General features: G+C 34.8%; 1 protein-coding gene across 3 annotated transcripts; it reads right to left on the bottom strand.

The window, feature by feature from the left end:
• Positions 1 to 4,052: 4,052 nt before the first annotated feature.
• Positions 4,053 to 15,325, bottom strand: LOC129875545 (kinesin-like protein KIN-7D, mitochondrial). Of its 3 annotated transcripts, none has more exons than XM_055950855.1 (25): positions 14,675 to 15,325; positions 14,481 to 14,578; positions 14,302 to 14,391; positions 14,128 to 14,180; positions 13,819 to 13,884; positions 13,571 to 13,624; positions 13,201 to 13,260; positions 12,524 to 12,602; positions 12,354 to 12,421; positions 11,832 to 11,888; positions 11,641 to 11,745; positions 11,340 to 11,444; positions 11,003 to 11,110; positions 10,793 to 10,924; positions 10,448 to 10,630; positions 9,963 to 10,091; positions 8,160 to 8,300; positions 7,584 to 7,703; positions 7,449 to 7,502; positions 7,257 to 7,304; positions 6,972 to 7,118; positions 5,260 to 5,994; positions 4,655 to 4,784; positions 4,447 to 4,567; positions 4,053 to 4,340 (listed from the first exon to the last, which is right to left on the bottom strand). In XM_055950855.1, the coding sequence occupies exons 1-24, from the start codon at positions 15,025 to 15,027 to the stop codon at positions 4,485 to 4,487; spliced, it is 3,198 nt and encodes a 1,065-aa protein (XP_055806830.1). In that variant the 5' UTR covers positions 15,028 to 15,325; the 3' UTR covers positions 4,053 to 4,340; positions 4,447 to 4,484. The 3 variants fall into 3 exon arrangements, with proteins under 3 accessions (XP_055806830.1, XP_055806831.1, XP_055806832.1); XM_055950856.1 differs by having other exon boundaries at positions 7,449 to 7,499; positions 14,675 to 15,324; XM_055950857.1 differs by lacking the exon at positions 14,675 to 15,325 and having other exon boundaries at positions 14,302 to 14,387; positions 14,481 to 14,570.
• Between the last annotated feature and the right edge of the window lie 455 nt (positions 15,326 to 15,780).

The raw sequence follows: 15,780 nt of genomic DNA, 5'->3' as shown, positions 1-15,780 counted from the left end.
AGGCATATAAAAGGGAAAAATTCTTGTAAATTTTATTGATTTTAGAGAATCTTATTTATCATAAAAAGGGTCTGATTTAAAGAATGGGGCAGATTGTAAGTTTGAAAAGATTATACAACTCTTTCATGTTATGAAATTTAATAATCTCCAATCACCCCGATAGAATTAATTAATACTAGCATACTCAAACTTAAAACGTCATACACAACAAGTGATAAAATGTAAATAATAAATGATAACAACACATAAGAGATACACATAAATAATTAGCAAAAGGTAGAGAGAAAGGGAATATCCGCCACTTCCTCCTAGTCGGATGTATTTTGAGCGCGGTGACGTTGAATCTTAAAGTGAGACTCTTCGACTCCGGTGTACATGTAAATAGATAAACAGGATAAAAATGATTAGAAAATGGGATCCGCTCTCAAACAAACATAGAAACTAGATAATAAATAAAGTGCGAAGTTAACAGACTTATAAACTCATACCAAACAAACGCTTCTTTTCATAGTATTACATTAGCAGTTACAAACTTACTCAGAAACAAGTTTTCAAATGAGATAGTTATTCTCAACATAAGCATTCTAAACAGAATCCCAAAGTTAGTGATTCAAGAAATATAATAGCATTTTAACAATATGATATCTACAGAAATAGAGCTCTTGATTCTAATTATGGCCATATGTTAAACAGAGATTAAAAGGAACTAAGAAATAGAGTCGTCGCAGCAAAGTTTAGATATTAGAAACTGATTTATGTACATATAAACATAGAGCAAGAACCACAAGCTTTGAACCATAAAATCGTTTGTCATTTTCTTATACAGAATAACAAGAAACTAACATGGATTTCTAAGCAAATACAAACATGATGATCGAAATGGTAAAATATAACAAAGAAAGGCGATCGAGATTACCGCTTGTGGGGCACTGAACTAGGAAATTGTCGGCCTCGAATCTATACTCTCATAATGAACACGTTTGAAAGCTTCGAAATGCCTTTGTTGTCGTCCAACAGAAGCAAAGAGAGATCAGAACTTCTTTCTTATAGTTGTAAGTAAATAGCAGAGTTGTACGAGGAAAGAGGGCGACTGAAAGCTCTCCCTTTGTGAAGGAATATGGATGTATTTATAGGAGGAATCCAGGGCTTCTTGAGCGGGAATTTGAGAAGAAGATGATGGGTTTGAAATTTGAACGTTGTAGCTTTAATCGGGCTTCAGTGATTTTTCAGATTTATGCTCAAAATGGTGAGCTCTTTATGAAATCGCATCTTCTATGTCTTGGACTCATATGTGTTTTGATGAATATGCTGAAGTAGGTGTAGAAGTTGCACGAAAATGGTGTAGCAAAATTTGTCCATGGTGAGGAGAGATGAAGTTTCTTCCTCCAACTGGAAAGAGACAACATTCATAAAGAAATCCCTAGCCTTGAATATGATACTGCTATTCTTGAAGGAACTTTGGCTGCTGTATTTTTGGTGAAAAATGGGCCGCGGATTTGAGCTTCACTTGGCAATTGTTGGCTGGCTTTCTTGGCCTTTTTCCTTCTTTAAATTGATTCAATTGATCTTCTATTTAATAACTAGTACTAGTATAATATATATATTAGGTAAAAAGTTCAGTGAGTAAGAAACTTGAAATAAAGTAATGATAATTATTTTAAAGAAGATGATAATAATGATGATGATGACGACGACGAAAAAAATAGTAGCAAGATATAAAGTATTTGATTTATTAATAATTTAGAAGCTCAAGAAAATAAATTAGAAGAAAGGAGGGGAAAAATTGAGTGTCAACACCTACATCGTCTCATAATGTAGGGGCGGACGACACTCACGACCATCCTATTCGTGGCTAGAGTTGATTAGATATCAAGGGTTGGTGAGTCCTCATCTTATCGAGGGCAATGACTTTGTTTCTTGTTTCTATTATTTGACTTCTTCTTAGGGTGAGCTAGGAGCTTGTCCTAAGCCCCCATCAAAGACTAGACTAGAGGAATGTTTAGACGGCTTATAGTGTAGTCCGGTTGGACATCTATTGAGCTTGCTATCCCTTAGTCCCATCCCCTTGAGTTGATTACTTCCGCTTATTTCAATATGTTTCTTTACATTATGAATGCAATGTATGCTAAGATGGCTTGGTTGGGGTCCCTCGCATCTCGATCGCATTGTTGCGGCTTGACCCTAATTCGCGTCGTGACATTAGGACTTTGAGATCGACTAAAATTTTACTTATAAATATTTTCTTATTTGAGTTGAAAGTTTCAATACTTCAAAATCAGTTAAGTTATTTTAATTAATCAATTATTTTTGTTATTTATTCTTTTCAGTTTTTATTCACCTTTAGTTAAATCTACACTATAAAAACATGAAATTTCAATATGAGTTGTTGATTGAATTTTTATTGTTAATCATCTTTAGTTAAATCTACACTATAAAAAGATCGAAATTTCAATATGAATTGTTGATTGAATTTTTAGTATTAGCAAATAACTTTTGTATTGAATAAAAATATAACTTAGTTATTTTCTAAAATTAGAATTTTCTTTTTGTAAGGTTCATTTTTATTAGGGAACTTATACCCAAAAAGGGAAAGTATTTATCCTTAAATGCCTTATTACTTTTATACCCACTTTTTATTTTAAAATGACCTAAATTTATTTCAAAATTCGCGTCTGACGTCATGCTGACGTTAGCTTCACCTACATGATATCGATAGGGTATCAATATACCGACGTTATCATTGAGGATTAAGTTCAGTCCTATATGATACAAATATGGTATCAATATACCGACAGAGTATCACAAAGAATATATTTACTAATTTAGAGTTTAATAAATAAGATTGTGATTTTAATAATGTTCTTTTAATTGTTTTATTTTTATTTCTTAAAAAAGAGTACAATTCTATATGATACCGATAGGGTATCAATATAGTGACGGAGTATCACAGAGAATTAAGCTCAATCCTATATGATACCGATATGGTATCAATATACCAATAGAGTATAATAGAGGATTATTTTAAAGCCGTAATAATGATGTCAGCATGTTGTCATGCTCAAAATTAAAAGGGAGTAAATAGGGTAAGAGGGTAAATAGTTTGAGTCATGAGTCTATTAAGAGTAAATAGTTTGAATTAGACCTAATTTGGATAAATAGTTTTGGGTCTATTTTGTGTAATTTTTCCTTTTTATTATTATTATGAGTTAAACAAATGTTTTTTTACACGTACACTAGACTCTGACGAAACCAACCGCAAGAAGGGAAAAAACACCGGAAGATAAAGGGAATATCAAAAGTATTCCGCTTCACCTAAAGGACATGGAGAGAAAACAAACTCAAAATGATTTGAGGAAGCAACAGAAGGCACATGCAAATAAGCTTTAAGTTAATCTACAAAAATAAAGTTTTTGGGAGATTTAAGTTTGCAGCATTTTACAAACTTGTTTTTTTCAGTTCTTTTTACAAGAGTTTTCATTTTAAAGCAGATCTTTTATTCCATTTGTATATAGCCACAAGAAATTATATCCACACAACTTTCCAGAGATAGTTCGATACTATGATAACCTGAAAAATAAAACAATTTATATCCAGTAAAATGTAAAAACTTTTGTACAAATTAGAATTTGATCCTGACGAAACAGAAAGGCTACTGAAAGCACCATCCGCCAAATTGATCCTGATACAACAACAACAACAACAACAACCCAGTGAAATCCCACAACATGGGATCTGGGGAGGGTAGAATGTACGCAGACCTTACTCCTACCAAGGTAGGACGGCTGTTTCCTGGAGACCCTCGGCTCAGTAAAAGCATAAATGCATAAAAAATGTTAGATAAGAATAGAAAATTAAAAGCTTTATGAGAAAAACAACAAACAAATAACGAATAAATAACAAATAAATACAAATAAATAAATACAAATAACAAATAACGATTAAATAAATAATGAAAGCGTCACAGGTAAAATTGAGTAATCAAAGCATAGAAAGCAATAAATAATAACAGAAAAAATTGATCATGATACGTGAAGTAAAAAAAGAGAGCCAAAAACTATAAACCATTTGTCTAGAATATACAGACACAAACACTATGGTAGTTTGTATTGTTCTATACATTGCAGCTGAAGGTTAAGAGATCAAAATAAATATTTCACAGCAACTCCATGAAACCTTCAGAGTTTACCAATTTACATCCTTTCATCTTTCTTTCCTGCAGTTCTTTTGGGGATGTCTTATTTTACAGCTTGTGAAGTAACAAGGAAAAATGATTTATCATTATAAGGTTACAAGTGAACTAATTAAAGAATGACACTGAAATGGTGAGTTGACAATGAAACCTGCAGTAAAGGAAAGACACAGGAAAGTAAGAAATTTCATTTAGTTCAAAATTAATTTCACAATGGGAACTGTAAGATGGAAGGAAGTACGAGGATCAGCAATCACCTTTCTCTTCACCATAATCATGGCTTGGAAAACAATGTTTAAGTAAACGCAAAAATCCTATCCACAATTTTTGTCCGACATATGGGACACTCGAAGCAGGCTAGGGAACATGACTTGCACACTGCAAAATTCATGACATTAGAACAGCTCATATAGTGAGAGATAGGAAGTTCCAAGCCTAGGCCCTGGAATTAAAAAGGAGTCTTACAGCAAAAATGGCGGCATGGAAGAAGCATTGCAGTAGTGGGTGATTCAAAGCACACTTTACATACGTGTGAATTTGCATCACCATTCCCCAAGTACCTATGTTCCTTTTCCTTCATCTCTTGCATTCGAGCCTGCAGGAACAGGAGTAGATCATAGAACTTTCAAATTTTTGAAGTAACCAAGGCATGTAAAGAAGCATTTCAAGAAGTCAGTCATTTGACTACTTAAAATTCTGTATTTATTTTTGTTTTTTCCTGATCAAACTAACTTCCAAGTGCCATTTTCTATTTTCTACACCGCTACCAATAAAAATTTACAACTCAATGAAACATCATGGCTATTGGAACTGTGATATAAGAGGGATGGAACAGCATAAAGGGGCAGAGAGATTGTCATACAGAACCAGTAAAGAAAATAAGCTAACATTGCTGCTCCTACTTGTGATTCTATGAAACATATCAGAATTAGTACCCTGTGGAATGCCAGGATATTGGTAACTAAGCAAATAAAAGGAGAAGATAGTTAAGATGAACGACACTGATACGTTCGACTACAAGTGTGTAAATATCAGTGCAGACAAGTGGAAAGAAAATGATATTAAAATACCTTCAAGCGGGCAACAAGTGGTTCTTCCTTGGGAGCCTCAGCAATATGATTCACGGATAGGCTATCAGCAAGGATTGGCTCCTTGTGGTTGATATCATTGATTTTTACATCATTCAGACTGTCTTCTACATTCTGCCTTTCAGCTGCCAGCTTTGAATCTTGCCTAGCACCACTCTCTTTCTTCAGCTGAGCAACAAGCACCCACATATTTGCTAAATCGTTTTCCAAGGCTGCCTCCCTTTTCTTTCCCTCTTCAACCTTTTTCCTGTACTCATCTTCCACAACTTCCTTCCCAGACAAGATAGCCTCCAGAGCTACCTCCCGCTGTTTTCTGGCCTGCAACTCCATCTTTAAATCTTCAGGATCTAGGTCCCATGTGTTGAAGTCATCATGAATCGCTCCTGGAATCTCACTTCCTCTGCCAGAGATCCGACCTCTACGCCCTGGTCGTAGGTTTTCACCATGCTTTCGGTTTCCAACATTACCTGTTTGTGCAATGGAACTTCGAGAATTCAACATCTCTCGAGCAGCCAACAACTCTTTCTCTAGTTTTCCATTCTGTAACGACAGCTTTGTGACTTCACCAGCTAAGTTTTTAAGCTCAACAGCAGCAGCAGATGCTAATTCTTTAGCATACAAAGCTTCCTCAGACAATTTCTGGTTCTGTACGTGTAACCCACTATTTTCCTCTACGATCTGGACATGTTCTAGCTTTAGTTTACCATTCTCAATATCCTGCTCAAATTGTAAAACAATATAAAAGATCTGTGATACAAACTCATACAGAGCAAATGAAATGTTAATAATGTGACTGTAAGGTGAAGACGGAAAAAATATGCATGGCTTCATATGAAAAAGTTAGTAAGATCCAATCTGATAATTGGGATGTATACAACTAACAGAATCAAAGAATTCTAACTAGAAGTACATGGAAAAGAAAAACTACAGATAGTTAATCACAACAAAGATTTGAAACAAACTTCGCACCAGAAAAGCATAAAGCATTTGATGAGGAAAAAAAGAAGAGAACAGGTAGGCCTGATAGATCCAATAATCAGATAATCTAAATTCCTCTGACGAACATATCTTTGAATATCTTTTGGTCTCAACATATCATCATGTTTTAGATTCTAATCTTAATAACATCCAAAGCATGAATAAATAAGGTTCTCCACTAGTTACATTGGCGGAGTTACATAAAGTGAGTTCTAATAAGATTCTTATGACCTTTAGGGGTTGTTTAGTTTCATACGGGTATTATATGTAGGAATTGTTTTTGCGGTGAATAATAATAAAGGGATTGTATAAAATGAACAATAATGTTACACCAGAGAACAATAATACAAGGAATATCATGTGAGAATTGTTAGTTTTCGCTTGCATTCATTTTGATGCAAGGAGGTTTGTACATGTGACATATCTAGACTCTGGAGGTAGCACAGGTTCACATGATCCCTCCTTTGTAACTTATCTTTAATTAAATATTGATATGGCTCTGTAAAGAGACCATCAATAGAGAAATTATATTAAGAAAAGAAGTCGTTTCATCACATCAATGACCGATGCAACATATACTGTCAGGAGTTTGGTTTAAGGCTTCAGATACTCCCCACCTTCCTAAACACTGGGAATGGACACTATCTGTATCAAATATTTGCTACAAGGGTACCAGTTCACTGAAGTCATTGTTAGAAAAATGATATAAAAATCACCTGGGACTGAATTTTCTTTCTAAGTTCATCAACATATTCGGCAGATACACGTTGTTCCAATGATGGGTAGGACTTTTCAGCCTTGACTGCAAGCAGCTGCTGCTCAAGATGATATATCTTTTCCTGCAGTTCCTTGTTCTCTGAACACTGGAAACAACAAAAAGATAACAGCCACATTATTCTTGGGAAAAAATAATTAATAGCTTGAAATTAAATCCAAGATCAACAAAATAACACTGACAAATATTTGATTTGCAGTGAAGATAAATAGCACTGCTATCTGACCTTGTTTTGCAGCTCCTCCTGAAGAATCCTATTGTCCGCTGATTTTATCTGCATCAGAGGATCAACTTGTAAACAGCTCAGAATAGAGATAGCTACTCAGATTGTAACAACAATGACAAATTTCTTAGATTTGTCTTCTTTGTCTTTTCTTAAAAGGAGAAAGGCGTCAATAAACTCTTATCTGCTACAAACCTCAAGCTCAAAGCCCGTCTGACTATACTGTGTCATCAATTTCATCAGAGTCTGCTAAAGAGAGAAATATGAGACACACAAATTTGAAAGGAAAAAAGAAAAACAATGAGGCCAAAAATGATAACACGAGGTCACCTGCTGCATTTCAACTAATGATGCTTTTGAAACTGACGCTTCACCGTTTTCAACAATGCGCTGTTCCAGCATCCTCATTTGATTTCTCTTTTCTTGGATTTCACGCTCTAAATTTTCAATCTGTCATAGGGGCTAGCATAAGAATCTTGATCCTAAGCACAAATACACAATTACATAGACAATATAAACAAATAAGTAACTTCCATCCATGCAGCTAAATTGCTTAAGGAAGAACAGAACATTTATAAAGAACCCAACTCTACTTCCTGTGATTATGACATAAAAAGCCTGGGGACTTCAAATATTGGAGATGCTTTATCATTTTGGTAATGACACTAGAAGAGAATAAGTTCGAAACTTAACAGAGAGACACAGAACCTTGAATTTTGTGATATGAATCAAATGATAAATTCATATCCAACAGTAGAATAGTAAAAAGACTGCCTTTTGGAAGAAAATCTAAAAGAGACCCTCATTACCCACAGTAGGTTATAGCAGTCAAACAAATCATTGTCCCATTCAACTTAACCATCAAATTGTTTTGAAGATTGAAAAAGAATAACAACAGATATATACTTGATTTCTTGAACTCTCAGGATCATTTACAGATTGCTCCATCAACCGCTTCAATGTACTGCTGCTGAATGCAATCTCTCCGCTAAGCATCTTAACTTGCTCAGCCAGGAGGTCCATTTCATCTGACATGGAGATACCTTCCTGTATTCAAACAGAACAGGCAAAATCATCATGTTTCCCCACATACAATTTGTTCAACGTATCAGACAAAGCACTAGAAAGATGTTTCAGCTATACTGACATTAGATATAAGCAAATAAGCATTTCCCCAAACCCATAGGATCATTTAGTCAATTGAAAGTTAAAAATGGATTATAACATTATTAGATCATAGTGAACGAATCATTAGCAAAGGAGATCGTGAACGAATTGGGAGAGATGGGATTGTGGAATATCAACCAATCAATCAAAGCTAGTTGAGGTCAGCTATATAACTCGCTTAATAAATTCTCATCTATTGGGGCCTAGGGGGTTGTCAATTTGATTGGGTAAATTGTATAATTGGTTTGGTATGTACTATTGTAGATGACATGCGTTCATAAATTTCTTTTTAAAATATGCTTATTATGTATACAATTATTATTATTAAAGTAAAAGAAATAAAAAACAAATTTAGATAAGAAAGAGGGAGACAGCTGATGATCAATCATGCTTAAGGTGGTGAGTGAGATGGCATAAGCTGTGGTGAATGCTAAGGCCAAGATAGAAAGGATAAAATAGTATTTCCATGTCGCATCCATGGGATTGTGATCCAAGCAGTCAAACGCCCAACATGAGTAAGGAGTTGTACCCCCGCGCAAAGCTAAACCAAATTCCAGATAAGGGAGGCATGGTTTATAAACCGTCCTTATCCCATTCTTTATCCAGAAACCAATTTCCATTAGGCGAACATGATTGGCGAACATGATTGGCCTATAAGAAAACTATCATAAAGCTACAGAACCACACAACTTCTCAATCCTGCTACAAAATTGTGAGAGTATTAAAATTTCATATCTGGATCGATGTTTGTTTAATTTGAAACTTCTGCAAGATATATAAATAGCTAATGTCAAATTCTGGACAATGAAAATGACCTTGGCCGGCATTTATTGGTGAAATACATGGTTGAGGCACATATAAGCCCTGAAGCTACGGTACATCAAAGGTTAAGCATTTCACCTCGCTTAGGTGATGATTCAGTGCATGCACCAAGATGCTAAGGCATGCGCCTCAGAGCCAAAGCCATGCTTTCTAAAGCGGCCGCACTAAAGGCAAGTATTAATGCTAACTCAATATTTTAATTATAAAGGAAACTTAAAGGATGATTATAGAAATGATTATGAAAATTATGTAATACAAAGTAAGAAAAATAGTTGAATTAATACTTAAATTTGCATCATTTTTAATCTAACCAAATTTCAAAATGAGTTCTTAACTTGATTGATATAGTTTTGCTCATACATTTCTATTCATTTGCCCTTACAATGTTGTTTGATATAGAGCTAACTTCAGTTGCTTTCCAAATATTCTTTTTTTTTTTCATTTGCACCGCTGAAATGTGTGCCTGATTTGCGCTTTGTGCTTAAAGCTTCAGCAGACCTCAGTACTCTCTGTCTTAGAAGTTGCAGTTTTCAGTAAAATAAATTCATCTTAATGAATAAGACCAACTGCAAATGTTGAATTGCAAATCTTTCGAGTCCGTGAAAAGGATTAAGATTCACATGCACTCAATTGGCAAATTGAATTATGAACAACTAAATAAGCAGCCTCCACTTAAAAGTGAATAAATTGTGAAACAAAGAGAAAGCAGAGACAACATACTATGGTACTTCCAGCCTGTGATACATCATCATTCCACTTGCTAGAGGATCTTTTGTGTTTTAAATCAGAACTATCTGGCAAAGGGTCTTTCTGATTCTCGCTATCTGTGAGCATAAAACTGTCCATTTTCTGAAGGAAAGGTCAAAAATAGAAGATTTCAATACAAAAAAAAGAGTTCTACCCTAGATCAGATAAAGGCAGAGAATGTCTGCCCAAATAATACTGGAAAGAAAAGAAACAATGAGAGAAATAGTTTATAACAACGAGAGGAATAGTTTATATTCCATTCCAATAATAATGAGCTGAGCCAGTTGAATGGAGAATATAGCAATGATTAATTAACCATCTTTGACAGTGCATAACCAATTTCAGAATCTTAAAGCAATAATCTAGGTTAAAATCCAGAAACTATGCACAGAGGCTGAGCAAAGAAAGATTGGAATTGAAGAAAACAACTCATGATAATACGACAAAGAGAAGCTTACATCATCTTCAGAAGCAGAAAGACTCCTTTGTTGAGCAGCAACATCACCCAAATGACCGGGAGTTGAATTCTTTGAAGAAACAAGGATCAGTTTAGTTAGCCTCTGTATCCGACTAAGTAGAGCTGCCTTCTCTTCCTCTTCCTCTTCCAATCTTGATTGCATTTTCACTTGTCCCTCTTCCAACTGTAAAATGAACGAGAATAAGTAATTCAGTACAGAACCCATTCACGTTAAAAGAACACTCTAAAGAAGCTAATAGGGTACATATATTAAACATGCAATTAATTTGACGCAATCACATCTACCTATAGTCTTTTTAACACATCATTTAACTTTAAATCATACCTGCTGTCTCAAGTTCAAAACTTCTTCATGATTGACACCTACAAGCATCCCCCTTCTTAGCTGATCAAGTTCTTGTTTCAGACATGATATTTCCCTCTGATATTTCTTAATCAGAGACTTCTCATCAATTATCTGAAACAATTACATATCGAACTGTCAGCCTTCTCTATTGCAATTCTACAGAACAGAAGTGATGCTAAAAGGGCAAACCTGGTTGCGTGATGCATAAATTTCAACACGTTTAGCCCTACTTGCAAACTTCAACGTATTATGTGTTTCCTCCATATTGCTTGAAGCAGGAGTAACAGTACATATGAGCTGCAGATAACAAAAAAAGGGAGAAATTAGCCATCATAGCTGTGAAGCAATTAATGTCAAAACAAGCACCGTGAATATCAGATGGAAAAAGTGTGCCTCATTTTTTATTTAAAAGAAAAGAAATGGGGAGCTAAGAGGCTAAAGATGCACAATTGCATATCATTAAAGCTGAACAAATAAAAGATATGCAGAATAGATAGAACTCCTTGTATGCACTCATCATACTCACAGAAACATGTCCATGTCCACTCAGCGATGATTGGAGTAGGCGAGTAAGCTTAGAATCTCGATAAGGAACATGACATGCCTTCCCCTCACTTAGTTTTCCAATGACCTAATACATGAAAGAACAATTAATGCATCAGCTTTACAATCAGATTATTATAATCTTTAGCACAACCTGAAAAGTAATATGTCAATCATTATGCTAAGCAAGGACGAGAAACTGAATTACGACAACTATGCCATTATACAATTATTGTCAGGAACCATCATAGAAATGGTCAATTAGGGATGCTTAAAGTACATACAGTTCCTAGAGTCAGCAGACTTTTGTTTATATATGATCCTTCCTTTCTCCGTAATCCCGTTGTTTCAGTTTTAGAGCTCTCAGACCCTGCTAAATCAATCAGGTTCTAAGGGGCAAAAAAGGAAAAGAGTGAGATGCTATAATGTAAGCGTTGACATTTGAATACTGAACAAACAGTGCAATTAGTCATACGAGCTGTGAGAAGATCACTCCATCATACTCATCACCATGGGCACTACTTTCAATCATCTGCAAAATGTGCAAGCAAGTGGACATAATAAGATAGGACTACAAAAACCAAGCACAATGTGAATTTTGAAAATTTCAAGTAGGGAGGGAGAACTATAAAGTAACCAAACTGAAGACTATGACAGCAGACTTTGATATAATTAGAGCAATAGATAGGATACGGTATATTAATGACCAGGATAAATATTCCAGAGAAATGGAATGTCCATAACAAACCAAAAGTTCTGTAATTTAATCCCCTTATGTGCTTTAGAACTTGCTTCCATAGCCTTTCTGATGAAATATATCCAATCACCAATCAGAGTTCCCAAGGATGATTATCAAGTTAGCACCCCAGTTTAAATTAACAGCCACTTAATAATCAGATTCAACAGGGATAATTCACATATTTCCCTTCAGTAACTTAGCAGCATTCCAGGTTGAACAAAGAAAATTTATAACAATGGACCATCTTGAGCTACTTACTAAAGAAAATATTGTGTGACTACGGCTACTGAACAAATTGAAATTATTTGAACCAACGTGACGGTGCTCTGCAATACAAAAGATAAAAATCAATATAAATTGTATGTAACATGTCTTAGCCGTCAACAACGGTGTTTGGAGAGAAAGAATTGGACATGTAGAATAATTACCTTCCCCAGCAGCAATGAATGAAAGAGCATGGCCGGGTGACAAAACAACTTCCTCCTTTATACCCTCAACATAAGTACCCTGCATATTAATGTCATGTGTGAAATATCAAGAACTATACCTTAATACTAGAATCAACTATAAACAGCAGCATAAACAACTGTAACAAGGAAAAAATAGAGAGGAAAACTCAGAATCTGTTGCTTAGGTGGTGAAAAAACCCAATATGAACAAACATCTTAAACCTAATACCTAGGCAGAAAAGCTAGAGGAACCCTTAGGAACTATAGCTTAGGTGATGAAAAGAACAATATGGAGCGAACATCCTAAATGTAACATATGTTAGCTTCAGTTTGTTTCTTGATTCACTTTCAGGGTTACTAGCGACTCAAGATATTTATGAGGTGTACAACAGTATAAGCTAAATTTACTCACAAGCTAGTGACGATCAGTTCAGAGACATCATTATTTTTGTGCAATTGTTTTCTATTATTTTCTTAAATGATCTATAGGTACAGCACTACATCCAGATCCCTCATATGAAACAATGTTCTCAAAAAATGTCAAAGAAACATCAAAATGACCAGAATCATAACTTCAAGGAAAACTGGCTTTATAGAAACAAATAGAAAAGCCATGCCAAATGCCCCTAAAAAGCAAGTCTTATTAGCACAAAAACCTGTGCATCTTCCCTGACACGCAAATTCTGGCCAGTAGGGTCCAGCAAGTCATTAATAACCTGACATCATAAATACAGAGAGTACACAAATTAATTGTGGTAAAAATTGGTATGAGAAAAATAGAAATGTCTAGAAGTGACAAGTTTATAAAGACAGATGTTAAATATACACTAAACAGTATTTCACATTGTATCGGAGAAGTTTATGATGCAGCTGTGAAGGACATGAGCTCAAAATCTAAACACAAGTAGCATCGCAACAAACTCATAAATGCAGGAACAACCACGCAAAGCACAATGGTTGTTACTCTTTCTAATCAATGTCACTACATTGTAAGTGAAATTATCTGTTGATTTGCACCATACTAACCTCATTGTAGATTTCAATATACGACACCCGAAGTAAGAATTCGCGTCCAGGAGTCTGAAAATTTCAAGAGTAGGTCACATTTCCCGTGGAATAATCAATTAGTACTTGAAACAAGCATGGTTCCTCAATCCTCATGGAAAGATGGTTGAGAAAATCGAATAATGACATATTGCTCTTAGGTGTCATGCTAGACAAAAAAAATGCAGCACCAAATTTTCAGAATGAGGTAAACTTCCGAGATTACTTACATCTTGAATGATGCTAAAAACATCCTTTATCGCCAAAGGAATTATGCCTGGAGTATTGTGATCTCCCTGTTGAAAACAAGATCCCAAAATTAACGTTCATATAACAATAACTTGTGCACTTGGGCGGAGTGGGGATGGGGCTAGAAAAACAACTTCAATTAGAAAAGAGGAAAACGAAGGAAGAAACTACAATTTAACCAAGTTAATGACAAAAAGTTCCTAGACAGTTCATTGGCAATGTACCAGAGTCAGTGAACTTTCTTTCAATTCAAGGAAAAAAAGATATAACACAAAAGGAAATTAACTTACATGCATAGTGTGTGTCTTTCCACTACTTGTAACTCCATAAGCAAATACTGTGCCTGCACAATCAGCAGGTCTCATGTCAAAATAGGAAGGAAAAAAACAGATCAATGCAATTAAATCGGACAGCCCAGTGTGTCACACATAAATGATAACAAATCAGTCTAGAGAAAAAAATACCATGTATGCCTTCCATTGCAGCCTTAACCACAGGTTGAGCAGCTACTTCATAAACATCCTGAGTACTTGTTTGAGGTCCAAACACTCTATCTACCCAGCATCAAAGCAAACATTACCAAAATAACTATAAGAAATTGAAGGAAAATCTAATTCGTAAGCAAAAGAGCCTAGAATTGTACCAAATGCATAGGCTGTGGCTGGATTATACTCGTTTCGCACAGTTTTACCACCATCTGCATACCACGCAATTTCATCGCCCTTGTGATATTCTCGTTCACTGTCACCATAATTACAACAATTCAAATACTTACTACATTGTCCCTTAAAGTTCAGCTGTAGTGTACATATATCTAAAATTAGATCCAGAACTGACCTCATTGGCCGAAACCTAACGGTCACAGAAATACTATCTCCGGATCTAGAAACATCAACTGGTTCATCAATCATCTCCTCTTCGGATGGATAACTCACTGGCGTACGATTTTCATAACCTTGTGAGTACACCGAATCGGAACGACTGTGACTTGGAGTCATGGATCTGGAATTGTAGGTATTCCCGGAGCCATAAAACGACGTCGTTGATGAGGAATATGATCGTGGCAACATCCGACCGTTCATGATTGAAGATGAAGATGAAGAAGATGAAGAGTAAGGAGTTGAAGGTTTACGGTAGTGAAATGGTGAACTACTTCGCCCTTTCGATGATGATGATGATGATGATGCCATTAACAACCAAAGCTCAAGCTGAAGCTTAAGCTAAACTCAAACGTGCATTTTGCAGTAAACATTAATACGGTTGGATGGAGATTGAAGAAGAAGAAGAAGAAAGAAAAATTTAATGGATTTTTTTGAAGTAAAAAATGGTAGTGAGAGAAGCTTCAACGACTCAGCTTCACTTATTGCTACTATTATTGTATTATTGTATAGATATGTGAAACTTCATTTCTTCTTCTTTAAGACAAAGAAGAAGGAGTGAGAAATGAGGAACAAACAATGGTGAGGCTGAGTTTGAATTATTTTGATACAGTGGATTTTCAAAATTTAAAATAATGGAAGGGTTAGTTTCTTTATTTACTCCAGGGGGTGGGGAGTTTTTCACTTAAATTTGACGGTGCTTTATTTTTATAATTATTTGATTATGATTTATGAGGCTATTTGGCTTGGTTCTATTTATTTTAAGTATTTTAAAGTTAAAATATTTTTAAATGTTTAGATAAATTTAAAAAATATTTATAAGTATTTGATTTTAAGTTAAAATGATAGAAATAAGTCAAAAGTTAAATTTTCTAACTTATGACTTTTGGCTTATAAATCAAAAGGTAAAGATCAATTCAAATAAGTTCTATCTATCTCAATTTATACGGCGGCACTGTCCCAAAAAAATAGGGAAACTTACATAAATATACAATATTAAGAAAATATTTACTATTTATAGCAATAAAAAAAAAATCACTGAATATTTATAATACAGTTCTAATA

This window comes from Solanum dulcamara, chromosome 12, assembly GCF_947179165.1.
Source record: "Solanum dulcamara chromosome 12, daSolDulc1.2, whole genome shotgun sequence".
NCBI classification, from domain to species: Eukaryota; Viridiplantae; Streptophyta; class Magnoliopsida; order Solanales; family Solanaceae; genus Solanum; species Solanum dulcamara.
The sequence above is the reverse complement of the archived record's forward strand: the minus strand, read 5'-3'. Positions and strand labels throughout refer to the sequence as shown.

Excerpts from the sequence above, each read along its gene's own strand:
- LOC129875545 (XM_055950855.1), bottom strand. The coding sequence starts at position 15,027 with ATGGCATCATCATCATCATCATCATCGAAAGGGCGAAGTAGTTCACCA. Across the intron at positions 14,181-14,301 it reads TGCAATGGAAGGCATACATG|GCACAGTATTTGCTTATGGA; the intron begins GTATTTTTTTCT and ends CTGATTGTGCAG. Across the intron at positions 12,422-12,523 it reads ATTCATTGCTGCTGGGGAAG|AGCACCGTCACGTTGGTTCA; the intron begins GTAATTATTCTA and ends TTTGTATTGCAG.